Consider the following 20,605-nt stretch of genomic DNA (forward strand, 5'->3'; position numbering starts at 1 on the left):
ACAACCCTTTTAAATAACCATGTAAGAATAGTTTCTCTCTCTTCCCCCTTTCCCACCCGCGTTTATCTTTCTTCTCTCCCATTATTTCATGCCTTTTTATTTCCCACTGTTTTAGAGCACCATAGAAAAGAATCTGCAACTGGCGGCAAGGTAAGAACTGCTTAAACATCTTTTATTTATTTATTTATTTATTTATTTATTTTTAATAAACTTTGTTTGATTTGTCACTTTGTTTGATTTTATCTTCTGCAATAATCGCCATAAATTCTAATGTTTTATATAATTATTGTCAATCGCAGTTAAACAAATGATTTTCTTTTTTCTTTCTTGGTGATTTACTCAATTAAACCCTAAATCGTATGCTGGTTATTTATTATTAAGTCATAATTCTGGTGAGAAAGTTTTCTTTTGGCGGGATGGGAAAATGAAATATAGAGGGAAATTATTATTTTTTTCCTAATTGAGGAATATTAAGACATGAGGTTTAATCGCCAAAAAGTAGAGTGAATCAAGTAGGTTTGTAAAAGTTATGTTGGGCCTTGGGTATGACACGTGGTGGGTTATTATTGGAGGATATTTTTGTACACAAAAGGTATAAAATAACCATTGGAGCTAAAAATAGGTAGTACAAAATTTTTGTGTAAATCTACTCTGACACATCAGATTTACACAAAAATATATATACTACCGCTAGAGATGCTCTGATCTTAACTTTAAAAATTAATAATTATTTTTCTCAAATATCACAATTACACCTTTCAATTATGGTAAGATCTTTTTGTCTCCCCTCTTTTCCATTAACGTTTTTGGTATCTTATGTTTTTTGTGTTTTTTGTTAATCTCTCTTTTTCTCTTGCATCCTACATTTTCTAAACTATTTCTATATTTTGTATTAACTTTCTATTATCTCTCTCGTTAGGGTTTGATATTGATCTTTACAAGTAATAATGAAATATGTCACAAATGAAAAAAAAAGTAAGAGTTAAGAACGATGTAGTTGGTCTTGTTAGCATAAATAAAATATTAAATAAATATTAAAATTTAATGAACCATTAAACTCCTTTGATGATAATAGTGATGGGAATGGTAAATTGTTTTTTATTTTATTTTTCTTTTCTGTTTTACGCTTTGAGTTTACGTTTAGAATTTTTTTTTTTTTTCCTAATGTGATTTTTAAGATTTAATTTGGATGGTGATGGGAATGGTATTTTTTAATTTTTTTTATTTTATGCTTTGAGTTTAGTTTGATTTTTTTTCTTTGATGTTATTTTTAAAATTTAATTTAGAATTTAGTTGAATATTTAATTTTATGTTATACTTGTTGATGAAGGAAGTCCTAATTATTCTGACAATAAAATTAAAAGACTATGAATTTTGTAAAAAAAAAAAAAAAGAAGTAAAGAAAGTAAATAAGGTAAGAAGAACAAATTTATGTTGAAAAGAGGTAGATGTGGTATTGTAAAATAAGTGATGATATATTAATGAGATTAAGGCCTTCTTGTCATTTCTTTTTCTAAAAAAAAATGTGTAATTGTACAAAAGTGGAGTGTTAATATATGTAAATTACATATATATATATATATATATATATATATATATATACTCACACGTACAAACACATACATATACGGAGTCATATATACACACGCATATCATCACCCTATTCATTGCTCAACAATACTGCCAACTAGATTTCATATTCATACGGTAGATACATGACATCTATTGGGATTCAAGACAACTCAAAGCATGATGGTTTAAAATTATTGAATTAAAACTATACATAGTCTCCCAATCTATTCTTAATTGTCTTTAAAATAATTTACCACAATTCAACAAACATGCTAAAATAATTTTCGTAATCAAGATTCACCTTGGCATGTTTAAATTAAATCTTGTTACTATAAATTCCTATGATATAAAACCTTAAATAACTATTTGCCTACCCAGTCACAAATATAATAGAAGAGTACAAACAAGATTAACTTGCTTACGCAAATCCTTGGCCACCGATTCTTCTTTCGACTACTATTTTTTTTTTTTTTTTCTACAAAATACCATACCCCTAGCACTGATTCAACGTTAGCTATAAAAGGATAATTATAACTTATAGTTGAGATAGTTTAAGATTCCTTTTTAAAATTTAACTTTTAAAAAATCAATTATCTCTAATATATCGTTCAAATACTAAATACTAAATAATATAATATAATATACGAAAGCTAAGAGTTTTACACAACTACTTCTAAACATCAATTAGAAAGAGAGAAATAAAAATAAATAAAAAGAAAAATAAAAGAAAAGAAAAAAAAATTATTTAACATATAAAAAAAATTTAGTAACAAATTCAATTCAAAATCAAGTCCAACCCAAACTCAAAAAACATTGAAACGCGGACTCAAAATATTAAATTAAGAATGAATAAAAAATAAAAACTGGAGAAAAAAAATTACAATCCAAAATAAACTTACAAAGACCAAAATAAAAATAAAAACTAAATAATAAAGAAGAATGGTACTTCTAAAAAATAAAAAGTAAAGAAAAAAAAATAACAATAATGACTCAAAATAATAATAAATTAAGAATGAACCCAAAATAGAAAATAAAAAAATGAAGAAAAAAAATCATAATCCAAAGCAAACTTACCAAATCAAACACTTCTAAACATCAATTAGAAAGAGAAAAATAAAAATTAAACAAATCAACTACTTCTAAACATCAGCTAGAAAGAGAAAAATAAAAATAAAAGAAAAGAAAAAAACAAAACAAAAATAATAATGCTTCTAAAAAGAAAAAGTAAAGAAAAAAAATTAACAATCCAAGTTAAATTTACCAGATGAACACTAACTATTAGTGTATAGAAAATAAAATAGATAATTTGTGGTAGAGTTTTTTAGATTGTATACTTAGATTTTCTTTATGAAAAAAACTCAAAATATCTAAGCACTTTATTTCCTTCTATTAAAAAACTCGTAATTTGAGAAACTCTTCTAAACATTTTATATTAATTAAAAATAATAATAACTCATAATAAATAGATAAATAGGTAATTTGTGTTATAGTTTTCTGAAACTCTTAAAGTTTTATAGCAACTATTTTAAAAACTCTTTTTATATTAATTAATAAATATTTTTTTATATTAATAAATAAATATTGAAATATGGATATTAAAGAACTCATAATAAATAGGTAATTTAAAAAACTCTTTTAAACACCTTATATTAATTAAAAATAAATAAAAACTATAAATTGATAATTTGTGTTATAGTTTTATAAAAACTCTTAGAATTTTATAATAAATAGATAAATAGGTAATTTGTATTAGAGTTTTATAGCAACTATTTAAAAACTCTTTTTATATCAATTAATAAATACTTTTTTATATTAATAAATAAATAGTGAAATACTAAAACTCTTTACACTTTTAATAATATATAATAGTGTATATATATATATATCTGAGAAGGTGTATATATCTAGAGTTGAAGAGACTTGCGCATGGACCTTATTTTAACCATTGATTACATAAGGGAGTGCTCAAGGGCCACAATCTAGCACTTACGCCCCGAACTTTAGAACTCAAATAGTTTGTCATTTGGATCCCCTAATAGGTCCAATCATTGCTAAAATTTGAAGAGCAGAGAGGTGCAAGTAGGTGAACTGAATTGGGCTATATATTATATATGTACTGTTAATTAATGACATTGACTCGGGTGATTCATCTCTTGCAATGGCAACACATTACTGAAGGGTCAACCCCATTGATCTGAAACCTTATTGTCATTTTTATTCAAAGTATAGTATCTCAACTCTGGTACAAACTGTCTTCAAATTGAGATGCTATTAGGAACTCCCTTCCCTGTCACTCCAGAACCCGAAAATGGCTTCAGTAGCTCATATGGCACCACCCCAGCTCCATTTCTATTCCTCAAATTCTTGTCAATGTTCCTAGAATCTATAATCCCTTCAAGTTTCCTCATCTCCCCATTAAACCTCTCAAAGGCTGCGTTTATAGCCGGTTCCTCAGCCCAGGCTGCCTCAGGCTTCTCACCAATATACTCCTCCTCCGGAGAATGATTGGACAACACATCCAAAATGGCCATAACTATCGCGGCTTGAACTTGCGAAGGGAACGTCATCAATAGAGTAACATCAGGCTTCTCCATGAAAAAATTCAATTCTTCCTCAGTTGGCTCTTCGGTAGGCATGTTCTGCCTAGCAATGGAAGGCCTATTGGGGAAGTAACCAGCATAGTCATATTGACCAAAGTTCACAGCTGAATGGTGACCAGATGGTACCCATATCATAGTTGTGAGAATGCCAATCAGATCTTCGGGGGTTTTGAGCTCCGGCCACCCTTCCTTTTTGTCACCGTGGCCAACTGTTTTTATTTCTGTCCACCATGCTTGGAGCTCTTCGTCAGACTCTACTAGACTTGCCTTTGGGTAGTAGAAATTAACATACTCAGTAACCCATTGTTTAATGGCATCCCAAAGAAGGAGACCGTCGTTGGCAAAAGGGTAATCTTCAATTGCCAGCTTCAAACCATGCGGAGCGCTTGGATCCTCCACAGCCATTCCCCTAATTAGGTCAACAACACCAAAGCAACAAGGCCATAGTAGATTAGTATATTGGTTACTTGTAGTCTGTACTAAACCATGCACCATCTGTTCTAAAAGTTTAAACTATTAGTGACTGTGTAATTTTAATACTTAAATTCAAAATTCAGGATCTTGTGTGCTCTGATACCATATTAACCACTATGTGCTTTAAAACTTAAGTTACTAGAGACCGTATCACTTTAACATTTATCTTGATATATAAGTAGTTAGCTTTTACTTTATTTTCTTGAGCCTGCCAATAAGTAATTTACCTGTTAATTAGGTCTGCTGGAAGTGCTTGCAAATCGAATCGCCATTGCTGGTCATAGGCAGCTGAGCTAAGCTCCATAGAATATTTGCCAGGTGAGAATGATGACTCGATAATCCCAGCTCCACTGATGAGGAAGTTTCGTGCCAAAGCATTGATCTCCATTGTGTACCGTAAATGAGGGTGTAACAGTCTATAAATAGGGTGCATTGCGCTAAGTTGCCGATTAGTTGCAATTACATAAGGCTCCACACAAGCGTGAGTTCTTAGCCTGCACAAGTGCACAATGGAAGCCCCATTTCAGTATCATTTATACATTCATATATATAGCTGAAAGTTCATATTACATTAGATATATGTATAAAGAGCATATATTATCCATTATAAGCTGACTTTTAATATCATATTAATCTGAATTTTGATAACTTTTAATTAAATTTGATTAAATTTAATACCCAAATGTTGTATGAACCATATACAAGCCTATAAACTGATAAGAAAATTAGTGCATGCCTACCAGTGAGTGATTAGCTCGTGAACACCAGAGTCATGAGCAAGGACATGAGCCTTGGCTAGTCTCCAAAGCCAGCAGCCTGTGGCTGTCCAATCGGGCGTGAACACTTGCCTCCAATGAGGCTTCCCATCCGCTGGTGGCCGAGTCAGCTCAATGGCTAGCGGCCTCAGCGTGCCATCGTGGGTGAGGAAGAACAATGTCCTTGATCCGTAAAGTGTAGTTTTGAATGACGGCGATAGAGCTCTTACTTTGTTCACATATGGTAACAACAGATCGTGGTAATCTAGCATGAACAGCCTCTTTTTTTCCACAGCCTGCATGTAACCATCAATATTTTTTTTTGTTTCGGAAATTAACCATCAATATTTGATAACTTAACATTTGAGAGGTAACTTTCTTTGCATATAACCAAAATGTAGTGTTTTAAATTTTTTTTTCCATTTGAAATTTACTAAAGTAAGAAATGGCTGTGGTTTTAGTTTGTCCAAGGTTCAAGTCCCTGTAAAGATAAAATGAGTGTATAAGTTTTTAAAAGAAAATATTTTATACGGTCTTAAATTTCACCTTATTCAAAACTCAAAATAGAATTTCATTTCCTTTTACCTTTATGAAATCAAATTTCCGGGAAGATATGATTTCAAATCAAGTTTAGTAAGGATTATGAATAGTTAATGGGTTTTCCAATATATATAATTTACCTCTTCAATGGTACAGATGCCTCCTATCTCTCGCTCCACCAGCTCTTTGGTGATTGCTGATTCAGGTGGGCCGTAGACTTTCGGATCAAGTTTGCTCTTCAATGGCCATTCCTGCACAATTTCTTGTATTATGAGTGTATGTAGCATTTGTTTCTCTATCTTTAGAATAATTACATACAAACATATAAAAGGGCAGTTTTCAAAAATTTAGAAGACAAATAATTATAATTATAAAAGAGAGTTCCTTGAGAACAAGTCTTTTTTTTTTTTAGAGTTTTCAAAACATTTTTGAATACTTTAATCAAACATTTTTTTCTGTCTACAATTATCCAATTTCGATTACTCAGTAAACTAAACTAGATATGCTCATATTTTCCGTCTTGTATATTTTTAGGAAGTTTTGTACGTCATACCGTGACCAACTTTATGGTATATGGGTTGATACCAGCAAGAATCTGTCTAGAAAACTCCTCGTCTCTAAACCAAGAAAATTTATCCCCTGCGATTGGAAGACATTAAATTAAGAGAGGGAAAGAGCCATCTATAATGTTGTGTTAAGGAGCACCAAACTAACACATTAAATTTGAAATTGGAGAAAATTATATGTAATATTTTAACTAAATTATCTTCAATTTTAAAGGGCTAATTCGATACTTTCAAATATAGCATAATTGTTGCGCTTACTCTCAAGCATTTCTGGGGTCTCAAAGCGTAAGATACTTTGCTGACCATCAACAATAAACTTGACAATCCTTGGTATGATATCGAGAACCCCATTTTTGCTAAGCGCGGGTAGGTTAATTCCTTCATTGTACAATAAATCTATGGTTGTGAAGTATGGAAATCCAAGGTCTTTATCCACAATTACTGTCTGTATCGCTGGTACAACTGCATGAAACACCGAGTATATGGTCTTCGCTGAGAATGTTGCACCCTTCACGTCTGAAAATGCTTCATCCCTTGGCACATAAATGCTGCTGCTTCTTGTCTCCGATAATGGATCTGCATGCAATAAATCAATACATACATACATACATACATACATATATATATATATATATATGTACATATGTATGTATATATGTATGTATGTATAGTACGTAGTTCTTAAACTTAGAAATAATTAAGTTTTTCAGTGATACATGGTGGTGATTGCATGTAAAACAATAAATGTGACCAATGATTTCATATGCATATTAAGCAAAATGAGGATCCTGTGCTATTTTCGCACATCTTGTGCCTAATACAACAACTTTTAATACTGAATGCAACAATTTTAACCAACAATGCAGCAATTGTTAAATTCTTGATTTAATAGTGTTATTACATTCCAACCCGATGTAATAAATTGAATAGGTAGTGTTAACATGGATATAAGTGTATTGCACAATTTTTTAAAGTTCTTGCATAGATGCCGCATTTTGTCATATAACTGCGTTACATTGGGATATAGGTATGTTCACTGTAATGTAACTGTGTTGCACCTATGCAAATGATTCCCTAAACAAGAGAAATCCGAGTTCATATTAAGCATTGCACTAGACTTACTATGGTCATTGTGTGACAATTATTTTTAGAAAAATGATCGATAAACTTGTCTGGTTTAATTAAGACTGCTTTTACTTTTAAGTTCGGTCACAAAATAATAAATTTCTTTTTAAAAAAATAAATAAATAAAGGACCTTAGAAAGAGAGTGGCATTTGTCCTTTCTTCAATTTAAATAAAAAATAAAGCTTCAATACTTCCCAATTTAATAGTCAATCGATCTTGTTTTGGCTATCCCAAATACTTTTTGTTTCATGTAAAAACACAAAGTGAGATAAATGCAGTTTTTCATAAATATTCTCTACGTTTTCAAAATTTTCCGAACTTGGAAAATACATATTTCAACTTCAAATGGTGACTTGAGAATTCCAAAAAGGTTAACGCATGTTCCCGTGAAAAGTTAGAACACTGAAAATATAACTATTAGGGTAAATTGTAGTCATACCCCCAAGTTTGTCATAAAGACAAGTAGATATAACTTAGGCATTTTTTGGACAATGACACTTCCCTAGTTTGGAAAAATAAACAAAGACACCCCAAACATGATGAAAGTACATATTTACCCTTTCACCATCTAAAATGACCAAAGTAGCTGTTGAATATTGTGGCTCAAAATTACCAAATCAGCATTGTTTTGCATCACCACTTACATCAGCTTTCTTGGCAGCCAAGGAGTGTGATCAGTAAGCTTTTAGGCGTGGTCAACAAGTTGGCATATGTACTTAATCAGCAAGTATTTGGTGACCATTTTTTGGCTATAAATAGCTTTGCTCTCCATGGTGTTGAAACATCCGAAATCAATTGAGTGAGTATATTAGTATCATTTAGAGTGAGGGGCCTTTGGTGTATTTGGATTTTGGGTGTGAGCCATTTTGTTTTGTATCTCTTTATTTTCATAGTGAAATATTATTTTGTCTTTTCCTCGTTGACGTAGGCATATATAGCCAAACCAGATGAATCCTTGTCTCATTTGTGTGTGTGCTATTTATTTTTCTTGTCATTAATTTTTCTCTTTGTTCTCATAAACTCCTATTCAATCCCTTTTTCATAACAAACTGGTATCAGAGCTTGGGTTCATGTATATTATGTACAAATACTGTTCACACTTACGGTACTTTTCACATATACTATTCGGATACTATTCACAAATACAATACTATTCACCTAGTAATTTTTGGGGAGTTTTTTTAAATGTCAACCAGATATGAGATTGAGAAATTTGATGGTAAGATTAGCTTCAATCTATGGCGCATTAAGATACAGGCCCTGCTGACTCAGCAAGGTCTAAAGAAGGTGCTGTTCGGGAAGAACAAGTTGCCAACAACTATGTCGATGAAAAGGCGTGTAGTGCGATTATTTTGAATCTAGCTGATGAGGTGCTGCATGAAGTTATTGATGAAGACACGGCGGCAAAGTTATGGCTAAAATTGGAAAATCTGTATATGACGAAGTCTCTCACCAATAAACTCTACCTGAAACAAAGACTATACACCCTTCGTATGAATTTAGGTATACCTCTTAAGAAGCATATTGATAATTTCAATTCTATTATTATGGATTTGAAAAATACTGATATTAAAATTGATGACGATGATCAAGCCCTTATTTTGTTATGTTCTTTGCCTCCTTCCTGTGAGCATTTTGTCACCGCATTGCTCTATGGAAAAGACACTATTAGTATAGAGGATATTAAATCCTTATTGAACTCTCAGGAATTGAGGAAAAAGGTTTCTGGGAATATTGGAGATGAACAGGCCGAGGGTCTATTTGTAAGAGGCAAAAGTGAGACAAAGGGTTCTAGTAATAGGGGCAAATCTAGATCTCATAAAACTGTAGAAGTTACCACTATTATGAGATAGGGAACATCATCAAGCACTGTCCCAAACTAAAGGCAAAGAATTGGAATGGCAAAGAAAAGGTTCAAGAAGCAGCTTCTGTGGCAACTATTAATACGAGTGACTCGGAAAGTGATAATTATGTGCTCATGACAACAGTGTGTTCAGGTATATCATTTAATGACAGTTGGATTCTTGATTCTGGTTGTTTCGTTCATATGTATCTCAGTAGGGATTATTTCTCTTCCTATAAAGAGGTAAAAGGTGGTTAGATTTTGACGGCGGACAAGAAAGCTTTCAAAATTTTGAGAATTAGAACAGTCAAGATCAAAACCCATAATAGGTTGGTGAGAACATCGTCAGATGTGTGGCATGTACCGGATCTGAAGATGAATCTTATTTTAGTAGGTGTGCTAGCAGACTCCAAAGGCCGGTTACAAGGTTATAACAAAGGGTGGAGTAATGTTGGTCGTGATGGATTCTCTTGTGGTGCTACAAGGCACCAAGGTGAAAATTTTGTATCTTCTCCAAGAGAATACAATAACAGGTGGAGCTTCTACATGGTTTTTTATAGTTAGCAGAAATATGCGTTTGGGTCTTGGCAAAAGAAGAGTTAGAAAGAGGAGTTACGATCCTAGTTCTCAAAAGGATTGTGAGGGGACTGCACAACGTGATGGGAGAATGAAATCCATTTTTAGATAGCAATCAAAATTGCAGCAGTTCTTACAGGGAGGCAGACCTATGAGGACAGGTGTGATATTGACTTGCAATAATCTTGGTGGCAATGAGATAGTCCATTCAAGTGCCATTAAGATATATGAGAGGCAAGTGGTTGGTCACAATAGAGATACAAGGAAAAGTCAAAGACGTCATATTCTCCACAAGGGTGAGAAGATGATTTTTCATTACCAACCGGTGGTTTGTGGGCGGTTGGAGAAGGTTGCTGAAGGAGATATCAAACTTAGAGTTTTCAAGGTTACTTTAGGTAAGGGTTTAAAGTTTAACAAAGATACTGGAGGTATGCTTATGGCTACGCAAGGCATACATGGGTTGAAGAATGAGAGCCAGAGGGTTAAGTTTAAGGATGAATCAAACTTAACTAAAAATTTTAATTAATTTGCTTTGTGTAAAAGACAGTTTGTTTTGTAGAGATACAGTGACTTATTTAAATTTTTCACCAACATGGAGATTTGTTGAATATTGTGGCTTAAAATTGCCAACTCAACATTGTTTCACATCACCACTTACATCAGTTTTCTTAGCAGCCAAAGAGTGTGATCAATAAGCTTTTAGGCATGGTCAGTAAGTTGGCATATGTACTTGATCAGCAAATATTTGGTGACCATTTTTTTTTCTATAAATAGCCTTGTTCTCCATGGTGTTAAAGCATCCAAAATCAATTGAGTGAATGTATCAATATCATTTGGAGTGAGGGGCCTTGGGTGTATTTGAGTTTTAGGTGTGAACCACTTTGTTTTATATCTCTTTACTTTCATAGTGAAATATTGTTCTGTCTTCTCCCCGTGGACGTAGGCATAGCCGAACCTCATAAATCCTTATCTCGTTTGTGTGTGTGCTATTTATTTTTCTTGTCATTAATTTTTCTCTTTGTTCTCATAAAATCCTATTCGATTATTTTTTCATAACAGTAGCCTCAGTCAATATAGACATATCACATGCATACTTCTTCTCTCTCCACTCACCAATCACTACTGCAACCTACACAACCATCACTCACCAGTAACCACCACCGCAAACTCCATAACCACCCTAACTTAGGCCCACCAACACCACCCATCTTCCCCTCCACCACCACCATCATCCACAACCACCCCAAATTAGGCCTTATTTACCACCGTCCACAACCATCATCGCCATCACCTTCCATTTCTTCTCATTTATACATATACACGTACACACGTAAATATGTATATACACATATACATAACCACATCACCATAAGCGTCAACACCACAACTGCCGCTGGTACGAGCAACTCCACCACATTCATTACCACATAAAGAAACCCCAAAACAAACAAAGACCCAATATTCCAAATGAACTTCCATCCAAACGCATTTCTAATCACTCAATAATTAACCAAAAAAAAAAATGAGGATTTTAAGCTAAAAGGAAGAAAGAAATAAAGACACAGTGAGTATTGTGTGAAGAAAGTGAGTCGGGGTTAGTAAGGGCAATGATAGAGAAACCTAGGGTTCATTCATGATCAGGATGCTAAGGCATTTGACCTCCACAACTACAACGGCAATGTTCTTGCTAATTGTGATGTCCTTCTTCTCTTTGTAGAAGGAAAAGAAGAGAGGGCCACAAAAAAATGAGAACTTATTCATGATTTCGGCGATAAGGAATGAAAGTGTGCTATGAATTAGTCGTGATTTTGACAACTCGGTTGAGTGAATAGCAAGCAAGGTTCTATTTTTGACTGTGCGAATCCGGGGATCCACTAACTGTATCGTTTAATTTTTACATCTTATGGTTCATTTTCTTCGTCGTCGGTGCTTTTCCTCCGGACAACGTTAAGCCACGATGCCGATGACAAAATTACTAAGAAACTATCCGAGAACTACAAGAAACAGAACTTCACCAATTGTCCGTCGCAGGAAAAGAAATGGAGAGATGAGAAGATTGAGAGAGGGAGAGAGAGAGAGAGTAAAGTTGTAGTCGTCAAAATGTATACACGTCTATTATTGAGGGCAGTTTGGTCATTTTAGGTGAGGATGAAAATACATCTCAAGGTATATTAGACATTTTATGTCACTAAAGGCTGTATTTGGCTCCTTATTTATAAAATGGGGTGTTAATGTTCAAGTTTGCAAACCTGAGGAGGCAAGTGGATCACATTCTCCCCAAGTTGTATCTACCTGTCTTTTAGATAAACCTGGGGGGGGGGGGGGTTCACTACAATTTACCCTAACTACTAAATGGAAGAGTAAACGAAATCTCAACTTTCTCTCTTATATTTAAAATTCAAAATCAACACGTCATTCTATGATTATGTCACAATAGTGTATGTATGAGGTTCCTCCTCATCAGTATGGAGGCAACTATTGTTCAATATGTATACAAATAAAGGAAAATTGTAAAATAAATTAAAATAAAATAAAAAGATGATTTTGAGAGGTTTTATTTCTTAGAGATAAAGTCAAAGTCAACAATTTTCAAATTCATGTACTTTAACCAAAATTTGATGTAAACATGGAAAAACGCTGTTCATTTGCCCAAACTACCCATACTATCTTTTGTGAGATATAAATTTTGTAATTGGCTAATTTCGGTGTCAAAACAAGTCCGATCAATCGAGTTATAATTTTAAGTTTAAAATTCGAGATTGAGATCAACTGCGGAATTGGAAATTTGTTCAAGTATGATATATTAAGATCTATGAAAAAGGTATGAACTACACTTTAGGAAAATGAGTTAGAAGGTTTGGACACTTTCATACTTGGTAACTTATTCAAACTTACCAAAACAGATTTTTTCCTCAGTGGCAGGCCTTTACAGTTCAAGACTGGCCATCTTGAACCGGTTCAAGCTTTTTAGAACCGGTTCAAGAATCAAAGAATCTTTCAAAATTTTCACTGGCCATCTTAAACCGGTTCTGCTTTCCTTGAACTAATTCAAGGCTTTCAGACAAGTTTAGTAACTTTTGTTTCTTGTTCTGATTATTCTTTCTAATTGGTTTAGAATTCTTCCAAAAGTCCTGTACCCAAAAATTACCTTTTCCTATGCATATCTAGGTCTTTGAAAATTCTATATAAACCTTAATTTACATCTAGGTTGATACGGCTTTTGCAATACATCTTCAGATTTCTTAAAAGCCTATTTGAGAGATATATTGCAGAAAATCAAATCTGGTTTTTCTGTCTTTCTTTCTAGAACACACACATAAACACAATAGTGATTTTAGGGTGTTGTTCAAATTCTTGATCGTGATCAAAGTTTATTGAATATTGTATCTACAACGATTATGATCAAATTCAGATCTTGAAGAATAGAGGTGAAGCGATCACACTTTGAAAGGGTTAAGCATTCGAGGAGTGTTATTTAATCTACCAGCAATCCTTTTACAAAGATCAAGAGTAAGCCTAAAGTCAAGAGCTATTAGACGGGACGTCGCAATGCCAGAAGATTGTCAGGAATTGGTATTTGGTAGAACGATAAGGTGTGAACCTGAGTCAAAGTCCATTGTATTTTGTTTCAAATATAGTGGATTGATTTACTTTAGACTGCACAGTCCACGAGATTTTTCCCGCAGTAGTTGGTCTATTCTACCAATTGGGGTTTCCTCGCTAAAAATCCTGGTGTCATCTCTAACTCTATTTACTTTACTTTATTTTGTCTTACATGAGATTAATTGATTAATTGCTAAAATAAGTAAAGTTGGATAGATACAAATCTGTTTTTAAAATCTAAAACTTTCTACACAAGTAATCTTCCGCTGCACAACTCACATCTTCAGCACTACTTTTGTGTGTGCAAGTACAACTTTTGTGCACAAATGTACCACTTTTGTGCACACATGTATTATTTTCGTGCAAACAATGTAATCAAAATACTCTCCACATATATCGATACATTTGTGCACAAAAGTGATACTTACATGCACAAACGTGGCACCTCTATAAAAAAAGTAGTACTTACCTACATAAAAGTGATACATTTATGCACAAAAGTAGTACCTCTGACCACAAGAGTGGTACCTTTGATCACAAAAATGGTACCTTTGTGCACAAAAATAGTACTTACATGCACAAAAGTGGTACTCGAAGATGCTAAGGGTAGATTGGGCAAATGAATAGTATTTTTCAAGTCCACATCAGATTTTGATCAAAGTCCATGAATTTGAAAAGTGTTAACTTTGACTCCATCTCTAAGTAATAAAACCTCCCAAAGTCCACTTTTTTAATAATTTTTCATCATATTGTGAAATATTGGTGTTCATCATATTTGCTAAAAACTCAAGTGCAGTGTGTAGTTTCAATTGGTTCAACTATTTTTTTTATTTTTACAATTGTCTAGATGTTTGCCATCAAATTGTCAAAAGGGAAGATTGTGATAAACTTAATTTTAGTTGGCATATTTTGGTGTCCAAACCTAGATTGATCGAGTTATAATTTTTTATTTAATTTTGTCTTAAGCGTTCAAGTTGAATAGCAAATGTACGGATGCCATTGATTTGATCAGACCTTTACTAGAACAGGTGTGTGAGTACACAAAGCACAACAAATTTGGTTGGATTAGGACTTCGAAAAATATGTTTTAAAGGTTATTTTTCCATTTTCTGAAAGTCTAACGAGTTGAAAACTTTCCGACAGGCCTAAGTACTAAGAGATTTCATCTTGCAAAGTTCTAACGGGCAAATTTACAACGGGTTGGGGTTTTCTCATAAATCATAATATTCCGTAAAAGTTCAATGCGTTAGTAAATATTAATGGGTTAAAAGTGCTCTCGAGAATTATGCACTTTTGCCTACCTGCAAAGTCTAATGGTTGGAAAATTACCAACCGATTCGACTTGTCCCAATATGTGCAAGAGACTAAGGCCCTATTTGGTATATGTAATGTTTTATAATGTTTCGTTCTAGGCCCACTACAGTACCACTATTGAGGCCCAAAACATGTTTGGGGAGGTTTGTGTTGCTTTCAATAGTGTTAGAACAACTTTCAAAATATAGGCCAAAAGCTAGAACAAGAAAATGGTGTTTTATGTTTTTCCATAAATGGACCGGCCCATTTTTTACTGTAGCGGGGAAAAAAATTAAAAAAATTTAGGGCAAATCATTTCAACCTCCCAATCGCTTCCATCTCTACTCTCGTTCTCAACTCTGAACTTACCCTCTCTTTCTGCAACTGTAAACTACAAGAATCAGAAGTTCGAAACCCGCCTCCATCTCTATTCTCGTTCTCAACTCTGAACTTGACCTCTCTCTCTCTCTCTCTCTCTGCCTTTGCAAACTACAAAATCTACAAGAATCAGAAGTTCAAAGCCCATATATTTCAGTTTATCTATCTATCTGCAAGAATCAAAAGTTCAAAACCTATTACATATATCAAAACCCATATCGGCATATCATTTTAGATTGTTCAAAAAATCAAAACCTATATCGGCATATCATTTACAACTGTATCAGCATGTAATATTGTAATTCTGAAAAATCCCTCTCTCTAGCAGAACTAGAAACGCCCCCAACCAACTAATCACTCTATCTCCAGCAGAATTCTCGTGTTTCTCTCTCTACTAAACCAAAAAATCTCTCTCTCTCTCTCTCTCTTCATTAGATCTGATAATTGTGTATCTCTCTCTAACCAACCAGCTAATCTCTCTCTCTCTCCTGAAGAAAAGTATTTAAAAAAAGAAACAAATCAATCCATAAGCATAATCTAATCAGATCACAGAAACAAGCAAATGAGATAAATGAAGTTTATGGATCAACAATGGCATCCTTGTCTTCTTTCGGGTTAACCATGAAAATGGATATGGCCCATTTTGTTCTTGATTTTCACTTTTCAGCCAAAGGTGGAAAAAAAAAAAAAAAAAAAAAAAAAAAAAAAAAATAATTCTTTGCCAAACATGTTTTGTTCTCATCTCAGTACATTCCATTACAAAACACTTGTTCTGTTCTAGGCTAAAATAAAATGCCCGAGAACATAACACATACCAAACGAGCCCTAAACTTTTAGAGACGTCTAATGAGATTTTTAAAAAACACCTTCTTCTTCCTTTTACATGAACTCTCTTGGCATGGCTTTATAAATCCTCTACTCATCAGGATTTTAAGAACACAAATATAGATTTTTTTTCTCTATTAGACTATTTGTAAGAGTTTTCTTTTTTGTTGAGAAAATTTATTGTTTTTTTTTTTTAGTTAAAGGAGAAAATTTATTCTTGATTTCTCTATTTATATTTTTCTTTACATTGAGAGCGAGAGTGATATTGGACGATATTCTCTATATGATCGACATCCAAAACTACCTTACTACCTTACCACATTCCTGACCCCATGAAGGAATCTCAAGAAAATGAAATAAATTGGTAGCTCAACTCAGTGGGCGCAAGTTGCCACGAAGTTCGCTAAAGTTATTTGGCATATAAAAGCAACTCCAATGGGCTACTATTTGGGCTGCTATTTTCAAAATATAGTATATGAGTTTAAAATGAGCTCTCCAATGGCATGCCAAATGGGCTGCCAAAATATAACTTTGCCAAATGTTGTGCCAAATATAACACAACATATAGCTATTACCAAATCTGTTATTACTCTCTTCCTTCTCTCCTCTCTCGCATGGGCTGCCAATTTGGTGTTATGCTTGTGTACATATATATGTCAGTTGTGCTTGTATATATATGCTAGTGTTGTGTGTATATATATGTATATGTCTGTTGTGTGTGTATATATATATATATATGTATATATATGTCTGTTGTGTTTGTGTGTGTATATATATATATATGTCAGTGTTTTATTTATTTATTTTTAATAAGGTAAATAAGCTAAATAAAATACAAACATTCAAAAAAAAAGGGTTATTGAAAATTGTAGTTGGGAATGGTAGTTGAAAAATAATGGTTGTTATGTCAAAAAATAGCATTTTAAAAATACACCATTAGAGCAGAATTGCTAAAATATAGCATTTTAATATTATACTCCTCTCAAAATATAGATTTGGCAAGCAAAAATGACATTTTGCATTAGAGATGGTCTAAGTGAAGAATGTTGACTTAATTGCCAATTGTTCACACTTTCAAAGTTTCAATAGTGATTTTTAGGATTCTTTATTTTTTTGTGTTAAAATTTAACTTTAAATAACAAAATAAATAATATGTTGGATTGAGTTAGATTTATGTGTGACATTAATTATTCGGCTCTATGTGAATACCTTCTTTTGAGGGTGAAGGTGGTGAGCGAACAAACGACAATTAATATCGAACTTTGTCAAGGTTTGTTTCGATAACCCAATGATACGAAAGTAACAGGAATCCTATAAAAGAATTTCATGGTTCACTTTTAGATAATAACTAGATGTATGTTTTTTTTTTATACTTGAAAAAAAATAATAATAAAAATAAAAATAAAATAAAATAAAATAAAATCGTGGCTCTTTTCATTATTTTGAGATTCATAGAGTATTTTATTTGTTCTCTAAAGTTACTTTAATCTTAAGATGAAAGTCTTTAAATTAACCTAATAAAAAAAATAAAAAATAAAAAATTGGTTCCTATATATTTTTTTAGTAAAATTTAAATTTAAATAACAATATAAATAATATATTGAATTGAGTTAAATTAATATGTGACATTAATTTTTGAGCAATATAACGTAAATACTTTTTTTTTAGGGTGAGTGTAATAGCAAATGGCAATTAACTTGATATTCTTTCACTTTTGAAATTGTCACATCCAACCAAACGCCGTCTCAAGTCTTGTTAAGAAAAGACCCATCTAAGCAAATATATGCCAAGTAAAACAAACTTTAGTGACATGTTACCGCAATCCAATGACAAGCAAATACATGCCAAGTAAAACAAACTTTAGTGACATGTTATCGCAATCCTATGACTATTATATTTATCATCGGTATTGTTTAAGAAAAATGGTGAATGTATCACATTTTTTTTTTCTTATTTGTGCACGGTTTTTAACTTTACTTTTTTTTAAACTAAAAAACATATTGTCATGAATTTATCACCTTCATTTTTTAATCTTTTCACTATTACTTGATGTGGATATAATATATACACATAAATATATGCATGATTTGTCAATTTTGATAACATAAATATATGCATGATTTGTCAATTTTGATACCTGTCTTGCACCGTGCGCGGCCGGTTCTACAACGCCTTGGATATGGATGCTCCTTTCCACCAAGTACAGGTCGAGCCAACTCAGCGTCACTGTCAGGATTACCGAGATCGTTGTATACATCGTAATCATAGATCCTGTCTGTGCTCTTACGCTCCCCTTGGCCATTACCACGTAGGTTTTCAAGCTCTTCTTGTCTTAGCCTCTTCAACCCACTTGGTGTTTGGAATGGCAAGAATGACTGCAATTGTTCATGGAAACACATAAAGAAGAATAGAGACACTTTTGTCACAACAGTCACCATTTTCTGATCATCATTGTCTAATTTAAAATTTTTCTCTCGCACATATATAAACTCAAAATAGTTTGGAATTTATTTTAATAAAAATACATTAAAGGTATTTCAAGAAGAAAAAAAAATCGTTAACTCATATAATTCTGAACTTACTAATTAAACTATTTTTTCCCTCCCCAAATAGATAGTTATGGAAAAGTCAAAAACCCTTCCGAGTTATTCCTAGCTATGTTATGCACAATGATAACCACACCAACTAGGCTACTGTAGCTTCGGAACCTCAAAATGATGCTCCAACTATGGAGTTTGAATTCCCCCCGTGGACAGCTAGTAATTTTCTCAGATTTACTTTGAATAGAGAAAATTTGATATTGTATTAATAATTGAATTAATAAATTTATTGTGTTCTTTATAGTACATGTATTGATAATAAATAAAAACCTAACAAGGAAACTAAAAACATAAAGAAATCTAATAGCAAAAAGTATTAAATTTCTAAAAATTGTGGCTCAAAGTTGGAAGCCTGGAAGTGTCTGGTACAATGATGTATTGTGTGGTTAAGAAGCTTAGGGCTCTTAAGCAACCACTTAGGCTCCTGAACAAGAATGAATTTGGTGCTATTTCAGAAAGGGTGGAAGTCTGTAGGAGTGAGCTGTACCAGTGTCAACAAAGTTTGGACCTTAATCCTGCAAATGATCAGTTGAGGAGTATTGAGAAGGAGCTTACTGCCAAATTCTCTTCTCTTTGTCTTGTTGAGGAAATTTTTTACAAACAAAAGGCACAAATACATTGGTTGAAAGAAGGTGACTAGAACACATCATATTTCATGAAGAGTTTTTCATCCAAAGCCAATAGAAAGAAAGTGTTGTCTCTTGAGGACCCCAATGGAGATGTGCTACAAGAACAGGAGTTGCAAAATGCATTACTCATCCACTTCCAGAATCTATTAGGCCAGAGCTCATCTACTTATCCCGGTATATCCTCTTTTTCTAAACTGATCACTAAGACTGTTCCAAGTCATCTGCTGTCATCTCTCAGTGCCATTCCCTCAGATATAGAGATTCAGAAGTTTATTCTTTCATTTCACCCATTTAAGAGCCCAGCCCTGATGGTTTCAATGCTTGTTTTTTCAAACATGCTTGGACCATTATGACATGATATTATTGCTGCAATTAAGGACTTTTTCACCTCTGGTAGGATGCTCTCAGAGGTAAATTATGCTTATATAGCCTTAGTTCCCAAAACAGCCAACCCAACCTCAGTCAATGATTTCAGACCTATATCATGCTGTAACCTCGTATATAAATCCATATCCAAGCTACTAGCCACAAAACTCAGACTTGTTCTTCCTTTAATCATAAGGTCTAATCAGAATGCATTTGTTAAGGGAAGAAACATCACTAAAAACATTATCATGGTACATGAGCATCTCAATGGATACCATAGAGCATCACATATCCCTAATTGTACAATCAAGGTGAACCTCAAGAAAGCTTTTGATTCAATTCATTGGCAGTTTATTTTGGATGTCCTCTCACTGTTTGGTTTTCCAAATATTTTTGTCCATTAGATTTCACAATGCATCACCACACCATCATATTCCTTATCTTTGAATGAGGAGATGTTTGGTTTCTTTAAAGGGAAGAGAGACCTGAGGTAGGGGGATCCCATTTCCCCTATGTTGTTTGTTATTGCTATGGAGGTCCTTTCACTGTCTATTAATAATGCCACTATTCAAAACCCCACCTTCAAGTTCCATTGGAGATGCAGCAAGTTGTCCCTAACTCACCTAACTTTTGCTGATGATGTGCTATTATTCTCACATAGGAATCTTGCCTTAGTTCAAATTTTAACTTGAGCTATGGAGAGGTTCTTCAGTTGCTCAGGACTTTCAATTAATTGCAGCAAGAGTCTTGTTTTCTTCACAGGAGTGGATCAATCTACTAGGGCTGCCATTCTTTCCCTGTACCAGTGTAATGTTGGCTCCCTCACAGTCACATACCTTGGCTTGCCTCTCTCATCAAC

General features: G+C 33.2%; 1 protein-coding gene across 1 annotated transcript in view; it reads right to left on the minus strand.

Moving 5' to 3' along the window:
* Positions 1-3,656: 3,656 nt before the first annotated feature.
* LOC132271482 (linoleate 13S-lipoxygenase 2-1, chloroplastic-like) overlaps positions 3,657-20,605 on the minus strand; it is a 31,421-nt gene continuing 14,472 nt past the window's right edge. The window contains exons 3-9 of the mRNA XM_059772867.1: positions 18,289-18,526; positions 6,766-7,083; positions 6,495-6,580; positions 6,082-6,192; positions 5,387-5,697; positions 4,874-5,140; positions 3,657-4,581 (exon numbers count right to left, since the gene is read on the minus strand). Of these exons, the coding sequence (XP_059628850.1) occupies positions 3,828-4,581; positions 4,874-5,140; positions 5,387-5,697; positions 6,082-6,192; positions 6,495-6,580; positions 6,766-7,083; positions 18,289-18,526 (2,085 nt within the window). The 3' untranslated portion in view covers positions 3,657-3,827. The remainder of the gene's footprint in view (positions 4,582-4,873; positions 5,141-5,386; positions 5,698-6,081; positions 6,193-6,494; positions 6,581-6,765; positions 7,084-18,288; positions 18,527-20,605) is intronic.

Source organism: Cornus florida, unplaced genomic scaffold, assembly GCF_030987335.1.
Source record: "Cornus florida cultivar Cherokee Brave unplaced genomic scaffold, ASM3098733v1 CherokeeBrave_3.0.0_Hap2_Chr08, whole genome shotgun sequence".
NCBI lineage: Eukaryota > Viridiplantae > Streptophyta > Magnoliopsida > Cornales > Cornaceae > Cornus > Cornus florida.